At 31.7% G+C, this 26,081-nt stretch overlaps 2 protein-coding genes across 2 annotated transcripts in view; one reads left to right on the top strand and one right to left on the bottom strand.

The window, feature by feature from the left end:
- Positions 1 to 1,465: 1,465 nt before the first annotated feature.
- LOC117235989 (calsequestrin-1-like) lies at positions 1,466 to 24,170 on the bottom strand. The gene is made up of 2 exons (XM_033498557.1): positions 23,282 to 24,170; positions 1,466 to 1,634 (listed from the first exon to the last, which is right to left on the bottom strand). Exon 1 carries the CDS (start codon positions 23,829 to 23,831, stop codon positions 23,649 to 23,651), a length of 183 nt encoding a protein of 60 aa, XP_033354448.1. The 5' UTR covers positions 23,832 to 24,170; the 3' UTR covers positions 1,466 to 1,634; positions 23,282 to 23,648.
- LOC117235988 (trafficking kinesin-binding protein milt) overlaps positions 2,733 to 26,081 on the top strand; it is a 101,642-nt gene continuing 78,293 nt past the window's right edge. The window contains exons 1-2 of the mRNA XM_033498552.1: positions 2,733 to 2,927; positions 17,712 to 17,919. Coding sequence (XP_033354443.1) covers positions 2,748 to 2,927; positions 17,712 to 17,919 — 388 coding nt within the window. The 5' untranslated portion in view covers positions 2,733 to 2,747. The remainder of the gene's footprint in view (positions 2,928 to 17,711; positions 17,920 to 26,081) is intronic.

Genomic DNA, 26,081 nt, shown 5'->3' with positions numbered 1-26,081 from the left:
TCAATCGATACATTGTCCTCGAATTTCGTTTTCCTGAGTAACCAGTATAACTAATTGCTTGTTAAACACATGAGATTTTTATTAGAATAACCGAGAGTTTTTTACAAGGGGGAAATATTCTGATTTTTCTATTAAAATTTATATCTAATGAACAAAAGTTAACCGTAACCTTCATTAAGTTAACCTTCAAAATACACTTTTTAAAATTTTATTTAATGTCAGTGAAATGTAATTGATATTTCTTGTTTATATTATATAATCTTAAATTTTATGAAATGAAATAAGCATCATTAAATAGAATGTTCTTTTATGTTTTTAAATATAAAGCAATTTAAACTCAATTTGTTAGTAGCCCAGTTTCAAAGTATTATTGTTCTTAAATATAGTTAAAACAAAAGATTGAGAAAATAGTGGAAACAGAGATATTGTCTGCTTTCTTTTCTTACTATATTATAAAATACTCTATAAAGTCTGAACATATAACACATAACAATGTGTGTAAATTATTATTTAGTTTATTTAATGTACAACAGTGAATTTATATTAAATACTATTACATTAGTATTATAATTACATAAAAGTTGAGAAAAAAGCATAGTTTAAGAAATTAAAATATATGTGACATTTTCTTATTAATTTTATTGTAATTTTTGTTTTTAAGTTAAAGAATACTATGTATTGCTTTTGGTTTTATTTTTAAAAAATAGTTTTAGTTATTATGTTGATATTATTTGACATTATTTAAATATTTTGATATATTATATATAATTATAATTATAATGATAAAACTAATTATATAGATTTAAAAATTCTATTACTCAGTTATTAAATTGATAAATGTATTTTATATTTAAATAGTTTATATATTTCCATGTTTTGTTGTTTTTTTTCCATTGATTCAAAATGTTTTTCTCTTTTCTTTTCGTGTTATATATGCGTATATGGAAATGTAAACCTAAGAATAAGTGAATTTTAAGAATAATTAATTTATATTTTCATATTATGTTATGTTTTAATAAGAAGAAGTTAAAACAACTCTTTGTTAAAATAATTATATGTTTTCTTTTATGTTTGCAGAATTTATACAGTGCGTTGTTTTGGTGATCATCGTGGTTTCCTTACTGGAAACCAAAAATTTTATACTACGTCACGGTGAGTTCCTAAATGAACTAAACTTACAAATTGATTATGTAACCTTAAACCATTAAGTAAAGTTATGAGGTAAATTTTGAGTATTTAAATGATTTGGTTTCATTAAATGTTGTTTTAGTTAACATATAATTTTAACGCTGAGACACCTTATTTTTCTGAATTATCATTACTAAAATTTGTTTTGGTTGGATATTAATCATTTATATATTAAAATTCTTTATTGCATTGCTATAATATATTAATTAGTATATAATTAATTTCATGAATAATTAAAAAAATCAATTATAATTATAGAAATGTTTCTTACCTTCTGCTAAATTAAGAAGTCCTAATCCGATTTATATTGTAGCAAATTACAGTTCCCCAACAGTTAAGTGTACTATTAGCCACCAATAAATTAGCTCAACTGTTATGCCATATCAGACAACGGTTATTTTAATCTGAATAGAGATAATTGTCTTAGTATTAGGATAGTACAGTCTCTGAAAGAAAAATAAACCGAGTTATGTTAGTTCGTGATTTGAAATTATTATTTATATATATTTCATCTTGTATTCATGTTGATAACACTACGAAGAGTTTATAATTTCATTTTAGACTAATTTACATTAATGTTATAAGATTGTCTTATGTTATTTCACTGATTTTTATTTTGTTATAGTTCATCACTTATACATATGCTCCTTAACATATCATAACTTTATTTCTGATTCTGCTATATAAAATTATTATATAATCTTTTTATGTATTATTTCTTTTTTTTATTTCTGATATATTCTCTAAATATATTTTTAAAACTTTTATTCTGAAGTGTTTAATACATTGTTTGAATCTTACTTCAACTCCACACCCTTTTTACGAAGGTTTAACCTTAATTATTCTTTGAATGTTATCCGCGAATTCCTAATTTTAGTAAATTATAAGGAAAGTCAATATAATCATTGTTTTACGGATAGGTGTTAAAAAATTGACAGACTTTTGGATATGATTGTACAGTTGTTATCGGCTCGGGGCAAGTGATAACGAGAGCGGAGGAAAAAGGCATTCTCTTATGTGAGGATTGAGGTGTTCAGAAGTTATTTAGAAGTTGACGAGTTATTCGTCCAAAACGTTTCCGATATCTGTGTTCGTTTTATTCTGTGACACTCCTTTAAGATAAATATTCAGTTTCAAGTGAGATTTGAGTGAAAGTTTAGGAGTCCTTGGAAATTTATTTCGATTTATAACTTTGTGTTAAAGTCGAAATTGTTTTTACAAAAATATTCACGATTATCGAAAGAATAATTTTTAAGCCTGTAATTACGTGTTGAACGTAAAATCCTTTTTAATACCATATTTACATATACGGAATTCGTACTTATTAATTCATACTTTTGAATAATTTGAAATGAAGAAGGCTTTACTTCCTGTCTGAAGGATTTTTTGTATATTTTTAATTCGTCGTTATCGTTATTCGGCATTAAGAGAATTTTCTCTCGGTATAACGATAAGCATATCTGGAGAAACTGCAAACACTGATTTTTATGTCGGGAGTCAGGCGTACGTGCCGAGAAAAGTATTCTTGGAGGTGATAGTTCACAATTGTTTTCAAACAAATGTTGCTTAGAGGGATTGCATTCGCGGAAGCAAGGCGAAATTCCGCCAGACGTATTTTAATACCTCAAAATTCCGCTTGCGAAAAGGATAACGCTGAATTGACTTACGATGGAGCCTTTCAGCGTAGTTTGGGATCGAAGGCAAATAACCTTTCACGATCAATCGGCGAATCTACTCTTGTAAGTTTTTATTCATGCCTGAAAATAATATAAATTAATTTTACACGAAACGACGCAGCGTGAAATACGACAAATGCCTCTTACTCCTGCTAAATTAAACATATTAAGATATTTGTAGTGTGACAATAACCTCTAAAAATAAAACACGTTTCTTTCTAAAAAAAATTCTTCTAGCCATTTTATTACTAGCTTTGAAGATAAATATTTTAAGTAAAACTGGTCTCCCTGAAAAATGAATCGTTGTATAGATAATAGATATAAATATATGAATAATAATACATAAATATAAAAATCGTCGGAATTTCAAAGAAATTATGAGAAAATCAATGTACGTTAAAAATAACGTTTTAATAAATGAGTTTTACACAATTTTTTATATTGTATGGTTGAACAATCATTGGTGTTTTTCTTTACGATTTAAAATTAATGTTATTAAATTTAGTATAACAATATTTAATATAATAATTCATAATAATATAAACGAAGTTCAAACGAATACAGATCAATTGCAAATATAATCGGAATAAAATTTGTAAAGTTTGCAACGGATCCTCTTTAGTGATGTCATTTGTATAAATGACACGGTTGCGAACACCAGCTACATCCGGTATCTATAGTAATAGATGCTGCTCAAAGCAATTAGAGGAGTTTTTTCCTGACATTTCTCATACGCTTTGTTTCAATTTCTTTTTTTTTTTCTTTTTTGATCTTTCAATTTTTATTGGTATTTCATGTATTATTATTTTATGGGAGATTTATTATTCTATGGCATAAGCAAATTCTTAATTCTATTCAGTGTGTTGAAGCACTGATGTCGTTTCTTTAGGATTTGTTAAAATGGATATGGATCAATTGTAAATATAATTGAGATAAAATTTGTAAAGTTCATATAGAGGAAGTATTAAACAGATGTTTGGTAGTGTCTTTTCTATAAGAGAAACAGCTGCAGACAGCTGCAAACATCAGCTACATTCATTTTTATATTTATTCCTCGTATACTTTTTCAATTTTCATAGGCATGAGTAGGTATCACATTTTATTTATTCTATGACATAAGCACTGCTGGTGTCTAATTTTAAGATTTGTTTAAATGGATGTAGATTAACTGTAAATATATAATCGTAATGAGTCTAATAGAAAAAGGCTACATAGAAGTTTTAAACTGGTCTTCTTTAGTGATCTCACTTGTATAAAAGAAACAGCTGCAAAAACCAGCTACATATGGTACCTGCAGCAGTACAAACTATTCAAAATAATTGCAGAATCGTTTCTCCTGTCACTTTCATTTTTATATTCGTTTCTCATACACTTTGTTTCAGTGACTGTCTTCAGCCTTCCAATTTTCATAGGCATTTTCATATCTATCTTTCGTTTGTTCTATGACACAAGCGAATTGACAGGCTGAAGTTTGTCAATTTATAATGCTGTAAACGTCGGTAAAATATATTTCGCGGTAAAATATGTGTAATTTGATATCGACAGACGTGGAAACGTTTTTGTCAAATCATCATATGGATAACAATAATAATACATTGATTCATTATATGTAGTAACGATTTTTCAAACGTCTCGAACATTGTATAATGCTGACGATTTGCTTATATTCAAATTGCATATATTCAAATGCAGAAATAACAATATAAATAAGATATAATGTAACGTATCAAATTTCACTTGCACTTTAGTTGTGCTTTTAAGATACTTTTCTTGACCAGGCGTCGTAACTGCATGTTAATCTACTTTTCTTGATAAATACTTGAAAGATTGGGATAGAATATATGTATATTAGATGTACATATTGTGTTACGTGCTATTTAACACGATGCCAGGAGAAAGTTCGTATTTGCTTATTTCGTTCTTATCGCAGTGTGATAACGTATCGACGATAAAATCAAATAAAAATTTTCCTCAATATTTTATATGGTGATAAATTAGTAACACTTTCAAATATCTTGATTGATGAATATCTCATTCTAATATAAGAAAGGAACAATAAAGCTTATTTATAAAAATGATAGACGATTTATAGTATATTTATAAATTCAATTATGGTTATTTAATATATGTGAATTTAGTTTCTGCAAAGTAATTGGATTTAATCAATAGAATCTTCTCAAAATAGATAAGATTACCGAAATATTAATATGTATGTATATATGAACATCTGTCGGATATATAACTGATGATACAGTAGTTGTAATTCTGAAAATCATTTGAAATGATACTTGAAATGAATGTAATGAAACATAATTCCAGAAAATTTTCCAATTCTTTGTATTTAACACGCCGGTGGTCTCCGGTGATACAAGTTCTATTCAATTTTTCGTAAATTTTACAGATTAAAAAATTTACAACGATATGAATGACTTCGATAACATCGCCAGAAAAAAGATGCGCAAATTCAGTACAATATTTCACAAAAATTAGATGTTATGATATTTCAAAAATCATAATTGCTGCGAGACAAATTTTTAAAAATTGTGGTATAAGAATTAATTAAAATTAATTAACAAAATTTTGATCACGAATAACCATTATAAATGGTTAAAATTTTTTTGATAACCGGTAATCATTATTGATGACGGAAATTTAATTTTGGTTACCAAATGCCAATATAAATGATCGGAATGTTTTTTGCTTACCAGTAACAAATTATCGACGACACAAATTTTATTTTCTTTACAAATTACCATTATAAGTAATTGACGTTTTTTTCATTGTCGCCAATTATTATCGATGAGGGGAATTTTATTTTGGTTACAAATAACCATTATCGACAAAATTTAATTTTGGTTACCAGTTACCATTCTCGATGATCTAAATTTTATTTTTGTTACCGATAACCATTATCCACGGCAGCAATTTTTTCCAGTTACATTCTACTATCGTTTATTGTTGTTAACATTACTGATAATAATTAGTACATATTCATTGACAACATAAAAAATAAAATAAAAATATTAATAATATTAATTATGAGAGCTATACATTTTATTGAGCAAAAAAGGGTATGAAAGTATATGAAACAAAAAAGGTATATTGTAGTACAACGTTAATACAAGTGTAAATAAAAATATTGTACTACAATCTTTTCATAATTAATAAATAAATTTGATAATTAAGTTGCTTTATGTCGTCAATGAATACTAATTTTATCAGTGATATTAATAACGATTGATAATAGTCGAATGTAATCAAAACAAGTTTTTGCCATGGATAATGGTTATCTGTAACCAAAACAAAATTTTTTTCATCAATAATGGTTGCTGGTAACCAAAAAAAAAAAAAAAAAATTCCCTTCCTTTGTATCGGTTACTGATGACCAAAATTAAATTTCCTTTATCAATAACAGTTACTGACAGGCAAGAAACCTTGTAATTATCCATAATGGTTATTCGTAAACAAAACAATTAAAGGTTAATATTTTGTAGTCATTCAACATTTTGAGAAATTTCTTTCAGTTTTACTGATAACTTGCTTACATTTAAATAAAATTTAATTCTCACTCAATGACTTTTCCAAAAAAATCCTTGAAATATCTAAATGTTATTTCGGATGTCTGGCGTGTTTCAATCCATTGCGACTCCCAGGACAAATATATATATATATATATATATATATATATATACGGAATGATATATATAGAATATAGATTATATGATATAGAATGTTACGGAAATTTTATATTATATATATATATATATATAACGTTATTAATTTTATATATATATAAAATTGATATATAATATATATATATATATTATATATATATTATATATATTAATATATAAAATTTCCGTAACATTCTACGTATTAAGAATATTAAAATATCTTGTATGTTTCGTACAAATGGTAGTAGGTTTCCCTTAATGGAAACACGAGACACGTGAACTTAGTGACTGAATACAGTTCACTGGATACAGCGCGTATACACTTTTCTGTATGTATATTAATAGCTTGAATTCGTTCTTTTGTACATTCCAGTAACGTTTCGTCCTTGCTTGGTTTTAGCTTGCAGTTGCTAGTGTTTACTTCGTGAGTATCAGTGTCACGAGAAATAGCGCCAATATCTTAGAAACTTGCAAATGATACCATTTTTATCGTTTAACTATACTTTGTAATTAACTTGAAGATATCGTGAGTTCTTTCAAACTTCTTTTTAATCTTTCCACCTATTTAAAAGGAAAAAAGAAAAAAAGAAATAGATTTCATTATTTACGTGGTGCAATGGAACCTGTGCAATTAATTGCAATTAATTTAAGCGTCTCTTTTTACAATTATTACTTTATATTTCGAAACCAATAATAGAAGAACAATTACAGAGAACAGGACACAAAATTATTTATGGACTCTGCATCTCCTTTACTGCTAAATCAAATTTTACAATTATACACTGAACTATAGGTTGACTCATATTTATTCTCTTTGTGCTTCAAACCATCTGATGCCATAAACATCTCAACAATCATTTTAGGTTTTTATCATTGTTTTCACCGTGACCTTCCCTTTCTTCAGTACGAAGATTTAAGACCTTGATGATTGATATCCATCCAAATTTCAAAACTTTATCGCACAAGACATATCAAGATACTGACAGTTCTTTATTGCTGGTTTATTGTCATTGCCAAATTTATTTTTCAAACGCATTAGAGTTATCTTACTACTTGAAACACATGAGTAATTTTCAATTACACGTTTCTGTCTTTCGCGTTATTAATTACAGATCTTCGGACGTTGTAGGTTTTGCAACTCTTGCAACACTTCCATTTCTTTTTCTAACCGTTCAAGCATCTTTTCTTTCCTTTCGTCGCTCGTTACGACACGTTTCCTCTTTGATGTCATTAGACGCGAGATATTAGCGCGTGCAATATTACCTTCGTATTAAGGTAATAGGAAAATAATATGAAATTACAGAAAGGACACATCGTAGCGATGGGCAAAAGCGAAAGATTTGTTCTGCTAATTGAACGTTTCGACAGTAGAATATTCGGATAATAGATCCTCGGCTACTGGATGTTCGACTGTATTTTATTGTACGTGTTTTATTAATCTTCTGTTTTTACTTCGTTGGCGCGAAATTTCTAAGAAGAATTTCCAACGTAATTCCACGATAATCGAACTTGCACAATTTTTGTTGAAATATATAAAAATGCTCTATAAAATTAAAATAGTAAATACAAATGTAACATGAATACACGTTACAGTAAAAATTATTTCTATTGACAAAGATAAAAAAAAAATGCGATATGGTAGAAAATAAGGAGACCAGAAGAAGAAATTTTTATCAAATCTGTTTATCAACGTTCGTACTAAACGAAATAAATTTTCATTCGTGAAAGCTTCATAGCGGATGGGAACGCGATAATTTGCCGAGACTGATTTCGATGATTGGTCATTATTGCAATTGATTACGTATATTGCAACTGATGTGCGACTGTTAATAAAACTAGTTGCCCTGTTAGCGGAATCGCTTTTCAGAAATAATCTTACTTAAACATTGATTTATATATTGTCAGCTTGTAATCGACACCTTAATCGTAAGAATTTATATGTAAATTTATAGACTCTTGGACAAAGAAAAATATTACACCTTTGTTCTTTAGATTTTTATTTTGTTTATTTACGTAGAGGATGGCTTAGCTGAATGGGATCACCTAAATGCTTGCTTTATTTATTGTTGTAGGAAGAACTTCTCAGTACAAAGTTACGCTACTTCAGGCGTCACGTGTAAGAGTTGGACTTTTTCTCAGGTTTTTTTTTTTTTTTTTTTTTTTTAAGAGATTTCATGGTCATCGGTATTTTTTAGATGGTATTTACTTTTGCCCGAAGATACTTAATTTTGTACAACTTGGCGTGTGAAAGATAGGGCAAGATACTCCTGTGTTTATCTTTCGAGTTCTTGTGTTTCGTACTCTGCATTTGATGCAAGAGATCTTCATTTTTTATTTAACGATAACACAAATTGTTTGAAGGAAAATACTTGCAAGATGCAAAAAGCGTAAAAATGGTTTATGCGCCTGCTTTTTAAATAGAATCTCTTATTTTTGTTTATATCTTATATCTTATATTTTGTTTATATATATATTGTTTTGTTTAAATTTCTCCCACTCGTCAGGCCCCGAAAAATTTTACCCAACCCAATTTGTATGCGTAAAAGAGTGTATAAAATAAATATACAAATAAATCATTAATCGATAATAAATCAAAGAAGTTTAATTTTAAACAATTCCTTGTTATATTTATAATTGTATTATTTCCTACTATTTAGCAGGACAAAATTAAATTTGCGTATCGAGATAAATATGTTTATTTACTTTCGCATAAAGAATCAAATTTTGTCTGGATACTTGATACAACCGTAGTCGTGGACGAATATACCTTAGGTTAGGTATAACCTAAGAGATATCGGGCGAACTATAAACAATGTCGCGAGAAAGGCGAAGTGCCGATAGGTCGTGACCCTGGCCACGAGTGCTTGCGGAACACGTGCGTGGTGGAGCTAAGACCAAAAACAAAGGGATGCTAAGGGAGAAAGACGAATTAACAGTGAGAGAGTTAGTCGAGAAGTGAAAGAGTGAGAATCGAGAAGTGAGGAAGATAGTGTTACTAGCGTTGTCGAGAGAGTGTGGTCCGCGTAAAAGAAAGCGTTGGATCAGTGGTGACGAGAGTTGCAAATTAACTATTTAGTTGTCTAAATTATAGTACTTTATTGTATATAGTTCACGTTAAACAACCATCGTTTCCTGTTTGACCAACACCTGTTTAATCCATTTATCGCAAATAAATTAATTATAGTAAAGATCCTACACAACAGAGCATCTTCAACGTTTCTCAGAGGTAATTGACATTTCGGTTGTACAGTTCTCAATGACGAAGACTTTGTTTTGCAACAGATACGTAGTATAAAATGTTATGAGTGTGTTTAGGATTTTTTATCATTGTAGTATTATTAGTATAATAATTTTAGAAATTGTTGGAGCTTCTGTGCTAATTCCAAGCGAAGGTCCGTTTAAACGATTTTTTAAAAAGCTGCAGTCTCATACCTGTGTCGATTAAACAACTTTGTGAGTCTTCGATTGATGAATTTAAGATGATCGATATCTTTTCATTTCATTGGTATGTGACGGTTGCAGAAATTTCCACGGCCCCATAATTCTGTTACGCAACCTCATATGGGGCCTGAACCCATAATTTGAGAAGCTCTGCTATAGAAAATAAAAAATCACATAGATTGGTGTAATAAAATGTACAGTTCTATTTAAAAGAAAAACACCGATGACCTTGAAGTCTCCTAGAAAAGAAACGAACGTGAAGAATTCTTTTCACCGTTACACGTGCCCCTTGAAATAGCCTAATTTCGCCCTGAAAAGTTTTTTCATGCAGCAATACGTGAAGCAGATATTAGGTGATTCCATCCAGCTGAGTCACCCTGTATAACGATATTACCATATAACGCTATATAAAATCGTTATCCTACTATTCTAATGTGTTTTTTTTATGAACTAATAAACATATTCACGTCACTAGTTCCCAGTATTTGTCTCGCGAGGCGTAGATTTATGAGAGAAATAGAAGTTGAAACTTCTGTTAGATTGTTATAGTCTGTTATAGTCTGAATAGATTTCTATATTGTGTTATGTTAATATATCTTTTATATTATATTGTATATTAATTTCTTCGTATTATATCGCATCAGTTGTATCAAATGGTGATTTATGGTATGATAGAATTCAAGGTCAACCGAATACAAAAATCAAATAAATATTTCGCATTTAAGTAGATATTTGATAAAACACTGCATTTATTGAGTACAGTTAGGAAATAAGATTCTGTCGTTTTAGACGTTAGACGTTATTATTAAAAGACAGTATGCTTCTGTGAATTCTGAAATATTTCATAATTGTCGTGAATTTCATTTTAAATGACGCATTGTACGTCTAACGTAACGATATTTCTTTTTTAGTTTATTTAATCACCTGTTCGTCGAACATAGCAATTTTGTAAAGTGTTTTAATTGATTGTTTCTTGTTTTCATCTTGCAATAAACGCGCGTTTAAAAATCTTATCTCGCCGGTTGGTTGGTCAGTTAATGATTGGGGCTGGCGAGGAGAACTAAAAGAAAAAAATCAAGAAATTTCTTAACCAGTATATTTATCGTCATCGCCCGTACCAAAATGAATAATTCATGTCGAAAATCGGCAAAACCGCGGCTGCTTAAATTGCAAATTTCCTAATTTCTTTTCTTTTCCTTTTTTTTTTCTTTTTTTGGTAATTTAAAAGCCAAAAGGACGATTTAGTATTAACATAAAAAAAATATAATTTTCTTACCGATACCACAGTGACGCGTTTCGCGAAATAGTGTGACGAAACAAGTTTGCGCCCTTTTACCACCTGTGTTTCGAAATATGACGATTCGAAATGCGATAGAACACGATTGTCCGAACTAATTGCGTTCGCGATGATCGGATAATCGAATTTTTCGAATAATCGAACGACTCACGTCTAACTAAATTCTACATGAAAAATTAGAATTTCTTACAAATATATAATTTACAATATTCTTAATAAAAATTAGTAAAATTGAATCTTAGTAAAATTTCTTACAAATATGTATCACAGCTATTACATTCGTATGTTTTAATCATTTCTGTTCTTCTAATTTTTCTGACATTTTTTCCTGCTAAATTGCATATCATTTTTAGACTTGGTACAGTGTTCCCCCGATCAACGTGGGGGACACCTACTGACCGCGTAGTTGCGAAGCGACTCTCCTCCCACAAAAACTGGAGCACAACATACTCACATACGTACACACATTTATATTCTTCCCGTGCATGTGTATATGTTCATCATATATGTTTATCATATGTTCAAAACGAAATTTTACTTTGCGAGGAGAAATATAAAAATAACGAAGTATTACGCTATCTGTCCTCGTGTTTCATACGACAAGCTTCACAAGGTTGAAGTTAAAATATTTTTCAAACTAATTATTTTTCGATCCGAGTACCTTCACACCTTTTCGCAGAGAATTCAAAAATCCATCGAATGATGCATTAAAAAAATGTATTGTTCCATTTGGAACAATGGACGTGACTTTGTCTTTTCATCGAGCTGAAACTTAAATTAAAAAGTTTTTAAATTAAAAATCTGAAGATTTAAAAAAAAAGAACAATGGACGTGATTTTGTCTTTTCATCGAGCTGAATTTAAAAAAATTTTTGATAATTTGGTAATTTGTAGTCGGTTGGAAGCTGATTCATTTTTGTTCGAAACATTTTTTCGTACGATTATCGGAAGTAGCTGAGAAAAATCGTGGTTACTGATTTTTACACCACTCTGTATATAGATCGGTTACATTATTATTTATACTACATATATACAGTACTGACACTATTACTTATACTTATACATAAATTGATTTGAAACAAATATAAAAAAAAATGAAATTTGTGAAAAAGAAAAATCCGAGTAGAAACTACTACTACTACAACTACTACAACTACTACACTACTACTACTACTACTACTACTACTACTACTATTACTACTATTACTACTACTACTACTACTAATAATAATAATAATAATATGGAAATAATATGGACATCATTTATATTTATTTCAAGAAGTTAAATGTTGATATAAATAATTGCTGTACGAAAATAGAATGTTAAATTGACTAGCGTAGTCAATTGAAACAGCAGGCTTGGCAACGTCGCCGCGGATGTCTGAATGGAATTGTCATTATGAAAAAAAATACAAGAATGAAAAATGTCGAGTTAGAATTGCCAAAAAAAGATTGGAGAATTAATAATTATAAAAGAAAATTCGTTAAACTTGAGAAAACTATTTAACAGTAATAAATAAATGGAAATTAGTATTATATTATTTAATGTCTTATCTCCAAATTTCGGGTAGCTAACACGGTTCAGATTTAATATGAATTTGAGACAATTATACATTGTATCTTTTATAACGAAGTACTTTTTCACAGAATTAGCTTTAACTAAAGAAATTGCTGTATCTCAATCAATCGTCACTCGTTATTCAAACGTCTAAACGTACACATTGTGAGACGTTGCCACATCGGCTGCATCGCTTAGCTTCTGGAAGATTTCCACGTGAATCTGTGGTTTTCATTAGTATTCAAGTAAAAAACATCTGGACAGTTCTACAGAAATAGAAAAATTCACACTTGGATACAATTTTCTGCCAATTTTGGTACGATTCTTGGATATAGCTTTTCCATTTTCGAAGGAAAAGTAAAACTAAAATCCTTTCTTTTCCATCACTGTGTGATGACAGCGCTTCGACTTTTATTAACAATTTCTCGATAACTATGTGATAAATCGATTTCAGATTTTACACGATGGTCTCTTGCGCTCCAAATTGATTCTGCTCGAAATTTGAAATTTGAGGTTTAATCTTGAATTTTGAGGTTTACCTAAGAATTACCTTCAAATGTGTCCGAATATTAAAGTGAATAATCAGACGTATGTAGGTACCAGCTCACCGCAAGTACCGAAAAAGGCGCGAGTGCCCGGTATTACAGCAGATAGATGTAACTAGGATGCACGATACCCTATTGACTATTGTACAAAAGATTACAAAAGTGATTTTATAGCTATGTTTCGACAACTACGCAACAGGACTTATCTCATTAAGTAGTTAACGTTTGAATTGTCAATAACTGGTTAGTCATTAAAATAAAAGGTATCAGCAATTCTGAAGTGTTTTTTACCAAGATTGTCCGAAGAGGTGTGAAGGTCTAACAGTGGGAATTTCTGTCGTATGTACAGAACAATTGATTTATTATTGTCATGTGTCGTTTTGAAATTTCCATGCATGTCAGCGAACAGTTTGTTGCGTAATTACCATTACTTTACCATTTACGATAGTCTTCGACACTGACCACAAAAAGGATCAGCTGGGAGCAAATGATTTTTACTTCATTCGGTAGTGCACATACACCTTTGGCTATTCGAGAATACAGTTCTTAATGCAGCACAATGTGGAACATTTTTTTTTTAGGAAGAAGTAAAGATAAAACTTTCCTGAAAAGTGGTTTTTCTAAAAAGGTTACAGGAAATATTACAAATGAGAAAGAAGGTTCGTGTAGGTCTCATTCTGTTCATCTTGGAACATGCCATATTGCTGATTATGACAGAGATATGATACAATCCTTGATGCGGCAAATACAAAAGAAAAATAATGCTTCCAAAGTGGATCGGAAATATTGTTGAGATTTAACCATTTATTGAGCAGTCTGTAATTCTTTTAGAGACAAAAGTTTCGGCGTAATAGACATACGTATCAGTGACTATGAAAGTGACTTAAGTTAATTGCTTCTCATGCAGAAATTTTTGCATATTATTGTAACGTAGATTGTAACATGAAAAAAAATAAAAATTTAACTTCTATTTAAGTTGTAGACTTACACAATTTTCATAATCATCGGCGCGTATGTAAGAAGATTTCCCTCTGCTTACGTTTTCATTGCCTGTCAAGTCGAAAATTAGCTTTCGTCACATTCTCTCACCAAACGCGCCATTGTGCCGACGAGAGCTAGTAGTATGTGCAGTATCCAGTAAAGATTTTAGAGCGACCAGGGCCATGTAGATCTTGAGATTTTACCTACGTCAGGTGATAAAAATACGTTTTGGTGGAAGACGCGTTTAACACGTTGAATGTCACGCCAGTTTTACAAGGCTTGGCTGTGGCGCCACGATAAATTTTTTATTATGCGATACATATAATGTTGAAATATTACCTGCGAGAGATATGTTACGGTGTATAATCATCATTAATGAATTTATCTCACTGGGGTCACTAGTGACCCCCATCGCGCTGTAGTGCAGTTTCGCTCGATTCACTTATTTTTTGCGAATATCAATTATCTCACATTGTTTCTTCGCGTTGCTAAATAATTGTTCCATGTTGCTTCGTCCCGAGACCTACCACAAACCATAATCCATCCCTCGATCATACTTATTCAGACCCGCAATAATTCTAAACGACTGTCACAAGATTTAGCATCTGTTACTTTACTTTCAAGGCTCTTAATTGCCATCAAAGATCTTTCAAGTGGAAACGTTGCTTAGAGTTATTGTTCATTAAGGTAAAACACGGAAAAAGCGGGGTTTTCCATGTTCGTCAGCCATTGATGGGGGGCGCACATGATAGATCTATATTTCATGTATAAATAAAACTATTTTTATATGTTTTATACTGCATTAATTTCGTCACACCATTGTAGTAACTATGGCAATAATACAAAATTTATAACTATTGACATTTGTTTAAATTATGTATTTCCACTAATCTTGGCGCGTGGGTCACCGGTGATCCACGTGACATTCAACGTGTTAAAGTTTTATATCAAATAAGTTCACTAAACTTGTGAAGATTAAATGCATCGAGTAACAGTTCCGGCTCTAGGGTTTCGTAACAGGATAGTACAAGAGATAGAAATAGGTAAGCAACAAACTCGTTACGGTCAGGGACCCGAAATGATCATTCACCGCTAGGGGTTTTGCATGTACATAAGTGGTTGTGCATTCTGATGACACAGCACTTGAAATTTCTCCTCCAAAATTTAATAGTACATTCTCAAATATATAGGCTACACGACTGTTGGACCGACACTGCTATGCATGGCCTGCGTTGTAGAAATACACTTGTACATGAGTCGTGTGGTACATTCAGTGTTGTAGCTAACACTCGTGTAGTCTTCGAACTAACTCTGTTACAAAGTGATATCTCTGTTACTTTTAACGATATTAAATATTAAATATTCGTTGTCGGTTGGGTCAAACTGTTACCCCATTTCGAGTTTGACTGTAGATATTCCCATTATGAGTAACGATCCGACCTCAGTCTGATGCCAGTCTGGAAACGATTCCTGGAAAGAATATTGGTCCACTCTCGGTTCGATCTTGCATCGGCCAAATTACTATCCTATGATTTTGATTATGGGTATTCACAGTATGAGTTCAACGTGTTCGATAATACTTAGCGCATTTGCGAATGGCCCGGGGTATGTTCGTAACGATGACCTTAGGATAGGTTCAGGTATTAAAACAGTCGAAGAGGAAACAGAATGTCTTGCAAAGAAATATAAAAGCCAACTCGAAAGCAATGCAATAGCTTAGCCAGAAACCTGTACATATTGAATTTAGCTCGAAGGTTGGGGAAAGCACATCCATCCAGAGGACCTGATTACGGCACAATAAGTCAGTGTTGCTAGGAACAGACGCAAACCCAGGTCTACGTGCTAATTGATAAAAATTATACAATAATTTACTGAGTATTTAAAGAAACCAATTGTAAGTTAATTATAGGGTCAATAAAAAAGAGACACTATGATTGCTTCTTATTACTTACTCTTTAGTTCAATGGTATCTTTCTCATAGATAAATGGTATTTCATCTGAAGATCTATTGGACTTTAGAAATGTAAGAAAATTGAGAATTAGTTCATAAAAAATGATAAAAAATGATCTTTTATTAAGTAGAATCGCTGTTTGGTCCACTGTGCACCGTAACAACACTCGAAAAATCACGGGTTGACTGATGGTAAATCGAGAAACACGTTCATACCATCGGTTCATTTCTGAATCAGTTCGATCTCTCTGAACACAATAATGTAGTTGCGTGGGTTAATAAAACTTATCTGTGTTGAATCGACCACTGAATACAACTTTATAGATTTTCTGACTTGTGAGGGTTCTATACCTGACACTCCTTGTCAATGGATCACTTAGTCGACCGTTGATTGAGCTAGTTGATCTTTGTACAAAGGAATTAAATAAAATTCCTCGCTCCCTGAAAATCTACCACCTTAAATCCACTGACCGTAAAGCATTGTTTCATAAAAGTATATTAGACACGTTGATGTAGGTAGACAGTAAATACGCTTTCATGCAGTGGTTATTGTAAAACCCTATGGTATAAATAGGTCCTGTAACTTCCGTGGTGGGGTTAGGTTAGTTTCAGATTTGAGGACAGAAAGTTTCTTGTATTGTCCACCAAACACAGGGCGCTGATGTCGAGTAGTCAACGATCTCAACAGAGTAACACGTGCAGAAAATAATCCAATGAATATTTTATAGTTTTTATAATACTTTATAAATGGGTATACACTATTTATCCATAAACAATTCTATTTATGATTAAACTTCGCTTTAGGAGACGAAACCTCCTGCCTCCTATTCAGGGCCTGTATATACCTGTATATATTATGTTGTAAAACAATATGCACGAAACAACAGGGTTTTCGTCAAGCCTGGCTTTAACATTCAGTCAGTCAGTAGCTAAACGTGCGTTGAAGCTTCTAGTGAAACGACAGTTCTAGTGATTCAGGATGAAAGCGTCTTTCTCATTGCCTGACATTTTCTTAATGTTACAAAATGTATGTACACTTCGTAGTTTGAACACCGGCGTATCGTCACGTTTGAAGCAAAGTCCACACTATCAGACAATTTTCCATAGACGCGTGGCGCAGCCAATCAGAATCTATTTTTCTGCGGATTTTCCATGAAAGACAGATTTTAATTGGCTGCGACACGTATCTGTGGAAAATTGTCCGATAGTGTGGACTTAATAAGGTTATGTCTACGCTTCTTTGATACGACGCTTTCGTGGACAGTGGGTCTTAATCGACCTGTCTGTCACCGTTCTTAAAGAATTTCAAATTATTCGCTGTTTGTTGAATGTTATCGAAAATAAGCGACGTAATTATTTGTTATTTATTTTGTTTCTTCGCATGTGTGGTTGTTCGTGAAGGAAGGTGAGGCGATACCATTCGTCGCCACAGCGTCCAAGCTGGCCGCCGTGGAGGATGCGGCTCCCAAGGGGCCCGAGACTTCGATTCGATCGAAAGTCTCGCCTACAGCAAGGGCCGCCCTACAGGCTCTTCGGTCACCAAGGAACAGAATATCAGGCCCTCTTACTCCTCCTCCACCGATAACCAAGGATGTCGAAACCATCACTGGTGAGTGAGCAAATTCTCCTCGCAATTCCAACCAATTGCATTTTTCTCCAAATTTTCTTTACACGTCGTCTAGTAAGAGCTAATCCTTCTAACTTCTTCAAAAGACTAAAATCGTTTGGTCTGTTTGGTTTGTTTTAAAGGATGTAGGGACACTTTTGTGACCGACTGTACATACTTATCTTCGCTATCTCCATTTTTTTTTGTCTTTTTCTTTTCCCTCGTTTTTCATAACTTTAATAATTCTTTATCGGATGATCGTTTATCGATAAACATTGAATCCGCGTAGTGCTGTTTTTATGTTGTTTTATCGACACTCACGTATTAACGATCTTAAGAAACTATTGTTTCAACGATATCTTCTTTTTCTTTTTACACAATCATTATCAATAATGCGCTATGATCAATGCGAGTAGCTGTTGTAGTATGTACATAATGTTGCTTTTTGCTAGAAGTTGTTTGCCAATTGTTTTCAAGTTTCTTGTTAGTTGAAAAAATTGATAAAATTTGGGATGAAACTAAAATTAGGTAACCAACTTCTTTTTATTATTATTAAATGAATTGAAACTTGTTACTAATACACACACACACACCTTTTTCAATTCATTTAAACTGCTATGTACCCTGCAAGATGAACCACCATTTTTTGGGCATTTTCGATAGTAAGCCAGGAACATGTTTGAAACAAAAGGTAGTTTTTAGTCGGCACATTTGGGTATCAAGAATTTCTAAAAAATGTCTTCCAATGAAAAGTTAAGATTACCTGGACTTCGTTTAATGGCATCATATGTTTTGAGTAGTAGTTGACATCAAGATGAATTGAATGACCTGCTATACTATGACCTTGAGACGATCTTGAATTCAGAATACCACCTATAATTACTAGAGAATTGGGGAATTTATGCCAATTTATGTTTTTATAAGCACATACATATTGTTTTGCACAGCATGTGATGCATTCTATGCATCCTTCCATCTCTAAGTCTGATAATTATTGCACATTGGTAAAATCTGAAACGAATCTGGAAATGTATATAGAAGTTACAAAACATTTACTGCAAGCATACACTTATTAATAGTAGAAAGTTAGTATACAGCAGTGGTCTTAAACATACATAGTTATTGCTAAAGATGATGGCATTAAATATGGTGACTTATTAATATAAGGGATGCTGTCGTCTGTTGATATAGAAATACATATATGCTTGTAGTAGATATATTGTAACATCTATATAATATATACTTTCAGATTCAAGTTTCAAATGTTAAATATTACAATTTGGGAATAATCGTGTTAACACACAAAATATATTCGTAAAAGTATACTTGTAACAAGTTTCTGCAAGCATTTAAATACTTTTGTGAGCTACTGTACTTACATATATACTAACGCTCATAAATACTCGGACGCTTTAATATAGTGCATTAGTACATCAATAACACGTGAACGTTAGTAAAATATATAAATTAATGAAAAAGTAATGATATGCGAGCAATACTTGCCATTCTTTTCTAAAGTCAACAAATAATACAATTTAATTATTTCTTTAAAATTGTATATTAAAATTTACACAATTCATCGACAGATCTACTGGTTTTAAATTTTAATCTTTATTGCTTGAATTAATCAGGATATAAGTTAAAAAAAATATTCTTTTACCTGATATGTGTTCAGGAAATTAAGTAGATAATTTGGAACAATAAATACGTAGCTCTGTTACTAATTAAATAATTATACAGAGAACGGTATACCTCGCTGATTTCAATGACCTTGAAATATGTTGTCAAGGTGGACATTCTGAACAACTACATGCACATATATATAAATAATATTAAATTGTAGTAACCCAATTTATTATTTATTTCATAAGTGACTCAGTCTTGTGTTTATATCTTTTAATTACATTATTCAATTGTATTTTGTAATTGCATTTTAATTGCAATTACGAATTGTAGTTATTTTGCATAATTGTATTATTGTATAATTTATGGAGTAATTCAATCGTTATTCTATACAACTTTGGCTTGGAAATACGTAAACAATTTCTTAGATAGTCAATTGTTCAATTAGTAATAACGTTTAATTGTACAACAAATTTTTAAGAAAAAAGAGGTACCCCATTGTTTCTTAAATTCGATACGGTCATCTTTGTACATATTTTTAATAATATCTGCCACGGCTAGTACTAACAATTGTGCAGTTTCACCAAGCTTTTATCCTTTTCTCCATAATAAATTGCAAGCTGTCTTCTATCAAAACCTCTGCGTCATGCAGTGGCAATGCAATTTGGCATTCTTTCGTTTTCCTGACACGTTAAATTTGATCTAAATCTTGGTGTATTGATGTTGATTTTTGCTACCCTTAATTATGCAAAATAATTACACAAAATAAATCTATTTCGCAGATCGAACCATTTTTAAGAATTGCCAAATCGTAGAACCTAAACAAGTGTCCTGATATTAGTGTGATGTGAAGTAAAGACAATTTTCTACTAAAGATGTATTTTGCAAATTATTTCATTATTTATATAAAAAAAATTATCTACTTATACGAAAAAATCACCTATAACTTTTTTATTAATAATCTATTCGTATTTTATATTAAACAATTCAGATTTATTGGTATTAATTTGTGGATATTAATATTACTCTCCTAATTTGTTAACGTTAAATAATTCCATTTAAAAATAATATCTGATACTATGATATTATGCTCCCTCGAATCTATCAGTATTCAACAATTGTACAATTAAACATTATTGTATGAACAACTTCTTGTTCACGTATTTTCAACAGAGATCCAAAATAACAGCCATTTTAAATATTTTTTGGAGAAATGTCTGAGCAAAAATCAATTTCTATTTGAACGGAAGCCGGTTATCGACAAATCTCGACAAAACAATTAAATGAACAAAAAATATTAATTTTTTATTTTTCTGATTAGGAATAATTATTATGAATGATAATTCATGATGGAATTTCTTTTGGCTACCAGTAAACGTTATTGATGACGAAAATTTGATTTTGATTGTTAGTCACCAATATAAATGATCTGAATGTTTTTTAATTATCACCAGTCAGTGTCTACGATCAAAATTTGACTATTGTCAGTTGTTATTAACATTACTTACTAATTAGTATATTAATACAAGTTTTAATAAAAATATTGTACTACAATGTCTTTTATCGTATTCCTTGTTTCGTATATTTTCATATCGTGATTTTTTTTTTAATAGAATATGTTTAAGCTTTAAAATGTATGTCTTTTTTATTTTGTCAATGAATATGTACTAATTATCGGTAATATTAATAGCAATTGACAATAATCGAACGTAACTAAACAAAATTTTTATCGTGGGTACTGCTTGATGGTAATGAAAAATATTTTTCGTTATCGATAATGGTTATCGGTAACCAAAATACAATTCAGGTTATCGACAATGGTTATCGGTAACTAAAATTAAATTCCCGCGATCGATAATTATTGCCGGTTATCCAACAAACCTTTATCATTTGCAATGGTTATTCGTATTAAATATTTCTTTAATTAAAAATATTAACTCTTATACCATAACTTTTAAGATTTGTCTTATGACAATTATATTGTCTGATTTTCAACCTACAATAAATGATTCACATTTTTGGAAGAATAAGTGACTAGGTACTTAAATCGTCCTCTGTTATACAAAGCAACAAAATACAGAGATACTGCTGTATCCGAATATTATGTAACTGTACACGCTTCGAATTCTAATCTGGCAACGCGTTTTATGATATAAATGTATTCATAGTGCGTATCAATTCGGATACCGAATAATACGCTACATAGAACACACACCACCTACGGTAATACACTGTGTTCCGTTTAATCGGAGATCCTCAAGTATCTGGAAAAATACTAGTGGTACGAAAAATGTTCCGGACAAAACTTATATAAGATCGAGGGTCACATATCTTGCAACGACCTTGAAACGTTGTGTAAACGCGACATTAAAATTCGTAAACGGATACCCCATGTTTTACTACGTATTCTCGTAGCCGACACCCAGATGTTTTCGAAACATTGCAAGATAAACAATTAAACTCTGGAAACAAATAATCTTTTAAACTCAACATATGAGAAATTCGATACGAGCAATTACATAAAGTAACCGAGTTTGAGAATTGATCGACTACTTTGGACACGTTAGAAAATCGCAATCTTGTGTTTCGGTAATACCGTGCCAGTAGCAGCGTTACGAGAAACGTCTTTATGCGCCGCGTGGTGTGCGTCGGTAACGTTAATGCCGGCGGCACATCGAATTTTAAAATTCATATCTCGCTAACGGGTGATGCAAACGACACGAGTGTCCAGTGTTTTGAAAACGTCTGTAAGTCAGCTATAAGAATATGTAACAAAAATGATGATTTTTGAATGAAAAATTTTACTGTCAATATTATTTTTTAATTTCAATATTATACTCAAATGTCAATATTTTATTTTAATGTTATATTTCAATGTCACCGGTTAAGTGTGTCTGCCTCGATACCATACAGCTTTTGTTCCGAATATCTTTTCGTATTTTTCCGAATATTTGAACGTTCCCGGTTACACAGAACGTACTGTATACAAGGTGTTTCTGGCATACAGAAACAGTGTAACTATAACTTCGTACCAAAAAAAGTTTGAGAAAAAATTTGCAAAGTTCCATTACGCTCATTTTTTTAACGGAAACTCGCTAATTTTTTATGGACCATTCGATGCATTTTTTATTTCTCAAGAAATATGAAGCTACTTCGCAAGATAAAGAAAGCGAAAACACAAGCATTCTACTTTGCGTTTCTCCTTGTTCCTCATATGCGAAGTTTCATTACAATATTTCTTAAACTAGCCATTTTTCGGTACCTGAATACATTTTTGTAGGAAATGACAAACGTATCAAACGGTGTACAGTAAAATGTATAGCTTCATCCAAGAAAAAAAAAAGGAACAAGATACATGACCTTGAAATCTTTCAAACATCTCTGCTTTCGGAAGAGAAACACGTACCACATGACGCATTACTCGAAATCATTCAATCTTTGTTAACGAAATTTTTCTTCCTCGGTTAAAATTAATTTTCAATGAAGAAAAAATTAATCTTCTATACCGTCTGAACGCTATAGAACGGCTTGTCCTATAGTTACCGGAAATGCTACTACGTAATACACGATTCGAATGCCGAATACGAATGAAAACTGGCGGACCAAATTTGCACGATAATTCACGTAAAGCACGCGTGACATCGTACAGTATACAAACGGATTTCTCATGGAAATTAGTCATTAGCACCTAATATCCTGGGTAATGGAAATCCGGTTAGCGACGCGTGTGTCAACCACTTACCTGCGTTTTCAATTACGAACAGTACAGATGCAACTTTACGAATGACGCAATGTTCACAAGTCACAGAATAAGTTAGAATTCGCGGAAGCAAATGTCACGGGTGCGACAATTAGTTTTCCGACAGATCCTTCGCGATCGTTTCCCGCGTAAACACTTTCAGCACTCTGATACAATCACTGAATTGATCCGAGCAGACGAAGTTTCCACGTTCGATGAGGAGTTCTCGGGTGCGATTCATGCATGAAAGAAGTGCTCTAATCTTCTTGAACTCAAAGAAGCAACTATCCCCTCTGTTCTCGAGAACGAGTATTTTATGGTGGTCTGCGAACCTCCATGGCAAACGACATTCACCGCCGGCAAATGATGATTACTTCTCTCGGTCATTATCATTATCATTATCGTTACGATCATCATCATCATTATCATCATCATCACCATCATCATTATCCTCATCATCATCGTCATCATCATCATCATCATCATCATCATCATTGTTGCCGTTGTCATCGTCTACCACTTCTTCGTTATAGTCATCGTTCCATAGAGGCATTTCGACATCAAACTAGCATAAACGAATAATTTTCCTCGTTTAAGGAGAATAAACGAGATTTGCGAAGCTTCCTGTTTCCTGTAGAATATTCCTATAGAAAATCGGTAGAGCCATTGCAACTAAGTGAGAAATTCGTCTTCTAAATCAATAAAATAGGAAAATAATTCGAGTGAAATAACCGTAGCCAATTCGAAATCGATCGATACGAAATTAATTTACTGCTGTAAATTCACGGTTACCTGTTATCGGTAACGATAAACGTTTGCAACTTTTGAATACCATTGATCGATCGATAAAAATGTTTTTGTGATATTTTTATAATATCATTTATATATTTATCATGTGGCAGGCAAAAGAAAGTTTAGAAAATAAAAAGCATAAAACGACATGGTAATTTTGCGAGATGAATTTATATGTAACTAGCAGACTGTGCATGTTTATGCAATTTCACGTTTTTATCGGGATTATTAAAGAAACTAAATGGAAATTTGTTTCGTCTATCGAATATCACAGTAGGTGTCGTTTTAAATATCGCGTATGTTCTTATATATTATGCGCACTCCCGAGAATTTTGGGATCTTAAATTTCCTACAAAGACGCGTAAACATCCGCAGTCGACTAATAAGAGCAACAAACAAGTACAGCGTACGTATACTGCAGAGTAGATGATCGTTATCGATATGGCAGGAAATGTTCGGTAACAAAAGTTACTAAAATCCATAGTGTATCAATTTTAAGCTTCCTTTTATTTGCTATTCTACCTACATTTAACTATATATACGTATATATGTACGTCAAACGAACGGTGAGGAACGATCCCTTGCGAAAAAATAGGAAAGAAATATAGAATATTATTTTTTCGTCTTTCTTTTAGATTTTTTCTCTTTTTTTTCTTTTTTAACGATCATTTATTTGGTATCAGTCTTTAGCTACATCAATGAGAATGAATGAGATCTCATTCTACTCTCTTTCTACTCGTTACTAATACGCAACCGGTATACAAATTATATAATACAAGTATATAATAATATATAATAAAATATAATACAAATTTCGTGTAGTGTGTGTTGCATGTGGTGTGTAATTGTGTTTGTAATTATACTAATATATAGTATTCGTGTACATGTTGCTGTTTAGTTTTGTTTTTTGTGTCAGTCTTATGGAGAAATACGTGATAATATACAGAGTGTCTCCGAAAGTATGAAACGAGCGGTCGGGTGGTGATTCTAGGTGGAAAAATAGTAAAAAATAAGTCGAGAAAGGAGAATAACATTTCTTCGTCTGACGTTTCGTTTCCGAGAAAAATGAGTCTGAAAACCTATCAGGTTACCCGTGTATTTTAAATGCAAGTTTCGAATTACGAGATCTCTGTCTCTCCTCGCACCTATATTACTAAATATCATTCTCTATTACTATATATAGTCCTGGTAAACGTCCTGGTGTGCTTCCTGCCATTGCCGTTATCTCCGTATCTTATCTCCGCGATATCGATTGTTACTTTCGCCATATTCTTTGTTTAATTTGAATGGTTTCATAAATAAGGACAAGATTCGTAATTTTTGAGGATCATTTTATCAACGTGGAAGCAAATGCACGGAGTGCGTGCGGAAACAAGCGAAAAATGTGGAATGAAGTGGTTTCGTTTAAGGCTTCATTCCGAAGAAAATAGAGTATGAACACGTTTAATTAAGAACTGGGCTAGCGCACGTCTACCATCAAGCTTTTGATTTATTTTCCTCGGAAACGAAGCGTCTGGTGCAAAAACTTCATTTTACATTTTCGACTTATTTTCGCGCGTACAACAACTTCCTACCGGTTATTTGTTCCTGTCCAATCCGCCATTAGCCACGTTCAATTATACTTGATTATACATAAATTTGCAAACTGGATCTTCTCGAAAATGAAGCTTCGTAGAAGACACGTCGTTCCATATCTTCGACTTATTTTTTCATATGAATTTACCTGTTGTTGGTTTGTGCGCCAGTTCCATGACACCTTATATAACACATACAGTATGTAATATACCGTGTTGTGAATAATTATAGCATCAAACATGTTTTTCGCGTTATTTCTTGAAAATTAAAAAAAAAAAAATCGTGTGCGGATATGGGCGTCGTAGTTAAGAGAAATTGTTTTCGTAAGTAGTAAAATGTAAATAGTAAATTAAAGGATATCGACAGATGTTACGTGACGAATTATTGCCTTTGATAACCGAAATAGACAACGAAAAAATAATTTTTGAAATAAACA

Source organism: Bombus vosnesenskii, unplaced genomic scaffold (assembly GCF_011952255.1).
Source record: "Bombus vosnesenskii isolate JDL3184/JDL3185 unplaced genomic scaffold, Bvos_JDL3184-5_v1.1 scf7180000013336, whole genome shotgun sequence".
Classification (NCBI taxonomy): domain Eukaryota; kingdom Metazoa; phylum Arthropoda; class Insecta; order Hymenoptera; family Apidae; genus Bombus; species Bombus vosnesenskii.
This window is presented reverse-complemented; position numbering and strand designations above follow the sequence as displayed.

Bases quoted from the DNA above. Each gene is read 5' to 3' on its own strand.
- LOC117235989 (XM_033498557.1), bottom strand. From the start codon at position 23,831: ATGCCTCTATGGAACGATGACTATAACGAAGAAGTGGTAGACGATGAC.